We start from the raw sequence: 8,856 nt of genomic DNA, 5'->3' as shown, positions 1-8,856 counted from the left end.
CCAGGCCGGGAATGTGCAGCTGCTGGATCGGCTCTTTCTTTGTGCAGAGGAGGGAGCGAAAGCCCTTTCTCCAGCGTGTAAAATGTGACATGCTCCAGTGCACTAAATCCGATTCTAGGCTCCTCTATTTTGGGAGGATTATCTTGACTGACACCTTCTGACCGTGGCGAAGGGTGTGAACGTGTCTGTGACCATGATGGGTCCTTTGTTTAACCAGGGATGATGGGACCTGAAATACAATGTTTTCTCACTTTCTCTAGTTGACCCAACTCACCCACGGGCAACCCTTGGGGGTCTGTAAGGGACCTGTGACTGACTGAGGAACCTTCCCGTGTACTTGCTATGCACGTTCATGGGGACTTGACCAGGATGCCTCTGGGATTCGTGTAGATCAGCTGCGGAACGGCGGCCCCGTTACGTGCGGTGTCTGGGATTAGCGACGGAAGCAGTCGAGGAGCCGCATTCTTATCAACGTCCTTCAGCGTGCACACGCTGCCATCTCTGCAAAGACAGATGTAATTAGACTGGCCCTCGGGACCAGCGTTGCCAACTCGCTATGGGAATCAACCTGAGGGCCTCTTTCACTCCCCACCACTCCAGCTTCTCTATGTTTTTGAATTTTCCTTACACAGTTGGTAAGTCAACGGTGATTGGTAGACGGGATAGACGTCTTCAACCGACCTTTATTTCTGCTTGGAGCGAAACGAAAATCTGAGGATTCACGTTACTAGGACTGGCTGAAATAATGCAGATAGGTGGCATAGGGTTGCTTGGTCATAATTAATAGAAGGTCTATAAGCCAGCTGTGATATTAATTCTGCTCTGATATGCAACATGTTACACACAATGTTTCCCTCCTTGCCTTGAAACACACAGGTTCTCAGGAGTATTAGCCAAAGCCTATACTTACACAAAGGCTTCTTTGATCCAAACAAAAGACCAGACTAAATTAAATAAGTAAGAACAACAGCTATCAAAGTGGTTCAGGACATGAACTTGTGTGATGAACGCTTCCAGTTCTCAAGGTGTTATACCCTTCAGCAAGTTACGTAACCTGAATCGCTCCAGCAATATATGCAGCTCAAAAATTAAGCAAAACACATTTGCAAACTTTGTAAAAACAGCTTGGTTAAGCTATGAAACAACGATGGGAAAATGGTGGACTGACCTTTATGATGTACGTCTTTCCCCGCCTCCGAGCTTCTCTTCCCCACAGCTCTGGATGGCGGGATGGCCGGGAATGACTCCGAAGAGGTACTGATGGAAATGACGGAGGTCCCACTACAAGTAAGGTGCCTGTGATACCATACATCCTCAGAAGGACACCTTTCAATGCATCATTTGCAGGCATGATATGGAAAGTGACCGTTTAAAGGGGTGTATGACAAAAGCAAACATTTCCCTCATTAGCTTTTGTACGGTAAACAGCCAGGAAGACTGCATCTGAACGCGATCGGTTTTTTGTCCCGGGACCGAAAACCTGAAGTCCTTTAAAAGCGGGTGTGCGGGAAGATGGGGGATGCGCGAGTCTTAATTGCTGAGCTCCTCTCACAACGCACCCCTCCATACTCACTTCCAATGTGAGAAGGCGTCAGCTGGCGGGACTGCTGTCTGGAGGTACAGAGGAATAGGAGGAGAGGGGGAGAGTGCGAGAGAGACACAGACGGTGTGGGAGAGACAGAGAGAGATCGCAGCAGAGAGGGAGACAGGGGGGTGGGGTGGGGGGGGGTATGGTAAAACAGCTGGACAGTCAATACCCTCCATTCAGATGAGATTCGCCGTGACAGCAGTCGGTCCTGCTCGCTGACTCTCTGCTCGTCCCTCTCGAATTCAAAGTAAGTTAACGCCGCTGAGCAAAGCGCTGCCTCCCCTTGTAGAGGAACCCACGGGATTATACCCCGGAAACAGGGCACGGATTTGTGAAGAATGTGAAACAAGGGGCTGCCCTGCCTGCCAGAAGGTGAGTCACCCATAAAAACATTCTCATTAAAGCATTTAATCCTGTATGTGGCTCTAAAAGGGCAAAGAAAAGCACTTGTCAGTTTTCAAAACAAATTTTGGATTATTTTGGAGCGGCAGATAAACATCACTCTCTTGTTTCCCATAATTTTTTGTAATTTGTACACGTACGAAGAAGAGACTGCTGTGTCAGTAAGCGTGCGTGCGTATTGTAGAAGAGTGTTTTCCGGTGTGAGCCGTCGTTGAGAAATGCTCAGACACGTCCGGCTGCGACTGCGTTAGCGGTGCGGTGGGGTAGCGGAAGGCTTGCCAGAACATCTGAAGCATCCCTTTTTCTCTCTCTCTATGTCAAACCAACGCCTTCCCCCTTTCACGTCTCCCTTTATACAGTGAGGACACTTGCCTCGCACCAAATTTTTTAAGCAGATCATGCTGGCGGGGTGTCCCTGAAACAGCAGCACTCCAGCAACTTCGGGCACGCAGCTGCTTCGGGAGCCGTTGTCCTCCCAAAAACGGATGGACCGGGTCGTCGTGCAGACCCGTTTCCTCCGAGTAAACGGCAGCAGGCGACAGACTGGCGAAGGGGCCGAACTTTTGGTTTCGAAGGCTGTCGGTTCAAATGACGGGAGCGAAGCTGCTCGATGTTTCCCCGAGCAAGGTGCTTAACCGGAAGAGTTTCAGAAGACGCCCAGCTGCACAGGCGAGAGGTGTAAAATCGTTCTCTGGGACGTTTCATAAATTAGCGATGCAATGCAAGCTGGCAGCAAATTGGCTGAGCGCTTCAAAGGGCGAGCCTGCTTACTGTGCCCGTCCGTGAAAGAGCGAACGAGACGGCGCCGCTAAGCAGGAAACAGATTTTCCCGGGACCACCGCGAGGAGGACGACGCTAAAAACGCGCGGAAAGAGGGAGAAATAAAAAACGAGAGCGCCGCAGACTCGACCGCGTCTCCGAAAACTCTCGGGACGTCTCCGTGCCTCAAGTCCCGCGTGCTCAAGCGAATCTACCTCATTCGAGCTGCGTGGGTAACAGCAACCCTTTCAAAACGGGTGGCACATCTTGCTAACGCACACAGATACTGCGGTGTATGTCAACTTCATAAACGGTTTTCTGTCGTAATGCGGGCGGGTGATATTTTCGTGAGATCAACGGAGGGCTCCACGATCAGTCCGCGTTTGGGCTTTCTGCTTTATTCCTTTCTTCAAGGGAAGTGCCCTGTGCTGTAAGGTAACAGATATACCATACAGCACAGTTATGAGATGAAGGTCCTGCGGAACGTATTTGCTCGTTAATTTCAATTAGTGCAAAGTCCTCCTACATGCTGGCACTTTAAGGCATCTGTCTTGCCTGAGCATCGGGTTTGAAAGCAATCGAGTGAAACCCGGCGCCACCTAGGCAGGCCTCGTGTCCTTCTGCTGTCATCACTCTTGGTCCAGTTTTTTCCAGTCCGAAGTTGCAGCAAAAATGACCCAAGTTATGTCACCAAAGATTTTAAATCCTCCTAACTGGCAAAATTTACAAACTCCGTTTGGTTTCGAGGCCCCCGTGGCTGCAAAACGCACATGCACAGGTGGTCAGGGGATGCCCTTCTCGAGCGAAGGCCAGAATGTCATGACATTTCACCGCACAGATGTCTCTGTCATTAATTATTCAACAGCAATGGACACAAAGAGGAATAAACAAGAGTGCGACCTTTCCTCAGTGACGTGGTTCTCCCACCTTCCCTTGCAAGCCTTAATGGGCCGCCATTGTTGTTTTTTTAAAGCGGATAATGACTAAATAATATTGGAATTAACATGTTGCCAGGATACCAAAAGCATAATTGAGTACAATTATAACCCTCTTCACATAGAGTTTGATGCACACGTGAAGTGTTTGTAGAACAACAGCAATTTGTTTGCGTATGTCTTTCTGTGAAACAAAAGCTTTGGCAGATGATTTATTAATTTTAGGAATGAATCTGGACTCCTGGAATGTTTCCTTTCTGTGCATGATTTTGTTCGCGTACGTTAAGTGCCACCTATTTACGATTTTAATTACAGGGACTGGGGCTCACAGGTGAACCAAGGGAAGTGTTCTTTGACATGAAAGGACCAGAACCCCCTACGGTGGCTGTTAGCAATGAGTCTGCTGCCGCACTAGCCTGGGGGCAGGACGCAGATGTTCTCCTGCCATGCAAGCGGGGCCATGCTGGCACATCCTGAGATGCCACTTGATGGGAGGAACAGCTCCTGGGGTTCCAGATGTCCCCGACATGAATGATTCTTCTAGTGCTCCAAGCACCCAAATCCCTTCTGACACCATCGCATGGAAAAGCCAAGTGTTCTCAGTCAGGCAGCTTGATTGGAGCGTGTCCTCGCAAGGCCACGGCAACACTCCTTGCTTCAAACTCACACTGACTCGCAGAACCTTGAATGAAAAAAGAGAAACCGGCTCAAGCAAACTTGGCGTGTTTATTGAAACCCCAAAGCGAGCAGATGAGCGTCTGCAAAGTTCAATCGTGACTCGTCTCTTTGTCTTGGCGAGCGGCGCGGGGCCTCTCTAGTGGCGGCTGGGGTGGGGGCGAGGGGGTGCAGGAGAGAAGAATGCAAGCTGACAGACAGAACGCCGCAAGCGTTGGGGATAATTTCGCATCTCACGCCGCGGAAGCGGCACAGCGAGGAGAGCCGCTGGTGCCCTTCTTCAAGCTAAATCCAGCCAGCCTTTGAAGTGCTGCCTGTGTTCTGCGTGAGTCCCCCAGCCGGCTCTGGGGCAAGACGCAGATACATCGGCAGCCCTTGTCTTTTTGAGGTCACTTCCCGGGTCCTGGCAGGACCTGCTAATAGAGACGAAGGAAGACGTCTCTCGGTTTGAGGGATTCGGTCACCCGGTGCCCTGAATGTACCACCCTGATGTTAGACTGTTTTCTCACACATCTGTCTTGGGTTCTTGCTGGGTCAGTGCACAAATTCTTCCTGGTCATACTAACCTGATTACAAAACTTGTTGTGTGTTTTCTTCCTACAGAAAAGAGCTTTCAGCTGAAGATTCGGTCCTGTAGTTCTTAAACATTTCTATAGGAAGAAGGGACTGATTCAGAGTCTTCTGCGCAGTTACTCAAGCCTCAGGATGTCAGGCATGGACCTCCCCGTATGGGACTTCAATGGCTCAGTGCCGGAGAATGGGACATTTCTGAGGATCGCTCCCACATCCGTGTCCACTGCAGTGGACCCCTGGTCAGGCCGGCCACAGAACGTCTACATCTACGTCTCCATTTTCCTCAGTTTACTGGTGTTTCTGCTGACACTCCTAGTCCTTGCACTCCACAGGCTTAAAAACATCATCAGCGCCAGCCCATCATACCCAGAATACAACAGCGACGGGGGCAGCTCCTTCACCAACATGGAGATATGCAGCATCTCCTCCCAAAGATCCACTGTGTCCTCTTTGTCTTGCTGAGACGATCATCTCCTCAGCACTGTCCGATACACGTTCACACACACACACACACACACACACACACATGCCATCTCAATTCTGTTTACATGTCATTGTGGGGACACACAGACTCTCTGAGCAATAAATGATTCTTGAGTTAAAACCCACCAAAACAACTCAAATTCAAAAAAACTATATGGAAGTTCATGAAAAGAAGTTATTTCACTTTATTTTTTAAATTGACTAAATTTATAAAGGCTTCGGGTTTATGGATACAAGGCTATGACCCTGTTTTCTCAAGAATGCCCCCACACGGTGTCCAAAGCAAGAACAGAGATGAGACAGACGAGCGCAGACCATATAAAGCACAAAAGCACAGCCCTGATCCTCTCTGGTAGGACCGAGTTCTGTAAGAACCCTCTTAGGGTTAAAAATGCATCCTGCTTTTATAAGGGCAACAGCAAGGCAAACCTTCTTGGTTAGAAATCCACGAACAGTACAGCTAACAAGTTGAAAAAGGAACTGGAAAGTATGGAAGTGGAAGCAAGGCACAGTGAAAGTGAAACGCAGAAGATGAGATGGACATAGCTGCGGCTTTGCCGTCGCTCCAGGCAACTCGGTCACACGCACGAGTCTCATTGGTACAGGCATGTTGTGCCTCCTAATTGGCATCCTTCTTCAGAACTTGACAGCTCAGCCGCCGCTGGTTACCTTGGCCATTTCGCCCAGACTGTAATAAATCCAACGGGACATATTAAAGGGATTATCTTGAATCTAGACAAACGCAGAGCGCCGGATGCTAGAAATGATGGCGCCTTGTGGACGACGATTTCGACATCGCGCTTTACCCTAAAATGTGGCTGCTGACCATGGGGAAAGTTTAAAAACATGACAGAAAAAAAGAACAGTGGAAGACCTCAAAGACTGAATAACTTAAAAATTATACGGAACAACAAAATCTTTTTGATCAAACTACTGCCGGAGTACGTGCTTTGAAATGTTTGATGTGAATAATGCTCAAAGATGTTTTTTTTTAGATTTAGGAAATACGTATGCAGTTTTTTTTAATAGTCATAAAAATCAGAATGGACTCAAATTGTGAACCTGAATTCTTACATGTAAAAAAGTTTGGAGCTAATCTACCATTTTAAAATTCAATCACTTTCTGTGGATAGTTTATTACACCGCTGCGAATGTGGGATGGTTGTAAATCATGGGAAACTGTACCCCCCGACGCCTGTGACATGTGGTTATGGCGACAGAGCTTTATTAGACTAAAACCCAGTGTTGATGCTCATTTGGTAACCCAGCTGGGGGATCCTCAGAACGCTCAGAGGTCAATGCTGACCTTCGCACCATGTGGTCTCACCTGTAACCAGGTGTAGAACAGGTGATCCATAGTCCAGTCAGTGTAAATTCCCATAGCAGAGACCAGGGAGCCATATGTGCTGTTGTGACCGCCGTTAGTATTTCAGCACAGCTGCATTCTGGGTGAACTTCAAAAGCTCCTTCATTAACAACTTTTCCGCCGACTTTAATTCTGTTTTCAGAACTTTTGCATTACAGAGGTGGTTTGAGCTTCTTAGGCGAACAAGATCTTTAGGTAAAGCTTTTAGGAGGAGTCTGAAGATAATCTGAATGGAGTGATTCCCTTGTCAATGCCCGAGGCTGCTGAACTGGCCCATTTTAAGTTCCAAAAAGGAGATGGAAAATGAAGATGAACCAAAGCTGCGAATCCCACATAAGTGAAATCTCAAAGAAAGTCATCATTAAACTCGAACACAGTTGGAGAATGAGAAGAGTAATCATAGAAACATTTAATAGAAAATTCCAAATGAAACACATCAGTGCAGTTTTAGGTGAGCACAGTAAACGGAAAAGAGCACAAGACACACACACACACAGACATATATATATATATTGACTAAAACTGCTCGTCCTAAGTGGGGTTGTGGTGAACTAGAGTCTAACCCAGCAGCACAGGGTATAGGGCTGTAGGGGGAGGGGACACACCCAGGACGGGACGCCAATCCGTCACAGGGCACCCCAGGCGGGACCCGAACCCCAGACCCACCAGAGCGCAGGACCCGATCAAACCCGCTGTGCCACCACCCCCCCAGGAGCACAAGACCAAAAACAAAACTTCTAGATCCGCATCATTTTTGTCTAATCTTTTTTGGTATGGCTCTGATAGTCAGAATATCATAAAAAGATTGTATAACTTCAGAGCACAACCCTAGATTCTAACATCGTATGACAAAGCTGACCTGTGCAACAACATTGACATGAAAATGAAATGATGACACAAGTGCTCATGCTGCAGTGCTTGAACTGGGACAGATTGAACAGCCAAAGTGGGCAGTGAGCCCCTGAAATGCTCTAGGGGCTTTGAAAGTGTCAATACCACTTCTTCCTTCATGGGTTTAGAAATAAGAAGGCTGCCCTGTGGAATCCTGGTCATTCAAAAGGTCAACAGCATACTTTTTCCTTCTCAAAATTTGCCTAAGCTACCTTTAAAAGATGGAAAATTCAAATTAACATCAAAGCGCTATTGCTTCTTCCTAATGATAGAACATAGTTGGGGAGCTTTCATATTAGCATTGGTGTTGCATCATCAGGTAATGAAATATCCCACAACATGTGACTGGAATCACAGTAGCTATTATGAGTTTTGATATATATTACACAAACCTGTGAGAAAGGACATATATTTGCAGCTTTGCTTGTAACTTCTTTATGAATAAATTCACATCTTCTAAAGTTATTAAAAGAGTGGTTGGAGTGTTGAGATTTCCTTTGTTCCTGTGGAGCTGTGGACACTGGTGCTGTGTCCTTATGTCAATAAGGAAGTTAAAAATGATCACTTCTGAACAAATAATATCAGTACAACTACGGATACAGTTACATTAAAAACTTAGTGTTTGGCAGATTATCTTTATTATAGCCATACATGCATTATTTATAACTTTTGTCCAATGTCTGATGAATCTCAACTTTTGCTGCGACATACAAGTGGTAGGATCAGAAGTTGATGTAAACAGTATAAATCAGTCCATGGACCCAACCTGCTTTGTGTCAACACTTCAGGCTGGTGGTTGTGGTATCATGATGTGGGGAATGTTTTCTTGGCACACACTGGGCCCCCTGATAAAAATAGAGAATCATGACCATGTGCAGCATCCCTTTACGGCCACAATTTCCCATCTTCTAATTTCTATTTCCAGCAGGATAATATGCCATGTCACAAAGCACAAGTCATCTCAAACTGGTTCCATGAACATCGAAATGAGTTTGGTGTACTTCAGTGGCCGCCCAAGTCACCAGATCTGAATCCAGCGGAGCACCTTTGCGATTTTGTAGAACGGGAGATTTGCAGCATGAATCTGCTGCTGGGAGATCTGCAGCAATTACATGAGGCAGTCATGTCAATATGGATCAGAATCTCTAAGGAATGTTTACAGCACCTTGTTGAATCCATGCCAC

General features: G+C 47.0%; 1 protein-coding gene across 2 annotated transcripts; it reads left to right on the top strand.

Moving 5' to 3' along the window:
• Positions 1-1,721: 1,721 nt before the first annotated feature.
• On the top strand, positions 1,722-6,318 carry sertm1 (serine rich and transmembrane domain containing 1). 2 transcript variants are annotated; one of them, XM_018755217.1, is made up of 2 exons: positions 1,722-1,960; positions 4,963-6,318. In XM_018755217.1, the coding sequence occupies exon 2, from the start codon at positions 5,065-5,067 to the stop codon at positions 5,392-5,394; it is 330 nt and encodes a 109-aa protein (XP_018610733.1). In that variant the 5' UTR covers positions 1,722-1,960; positions 4,963-5,064; the 3' UTR covers positions 5,395-6,318. The 2 variants fall into 2 exon arrangements, with proteins under 2 accessions (XP_018610733.1, XP_018610732.1); XM_018755216.1 differs by lacking the exon at positions 1,722-1,960 and adding an exon at positions 4,838-4,850.
• Positions 6,319-8,856: the final 2,538 nt, after the last annotated feature.

This window comes from Scleropages formosus, chromosome 4 (assembly GCF_900964775.1).
Source record: "Scleropages formosus chromosome 4, fSclFor1.1, whole genome shotgun sequence".
Lineage (NCBI taxonomy): Eukaryota > Metazoa > Chordata > Actinopteri > Osteoglossiformes > Osteoglossidae > Scleropages > Scleropages formosus.
The sequence above is the reverse complement of the archived record's forward strand: the minus strand, read 5'-3'. Positions and strand labels throughout refer to the sequence as shown.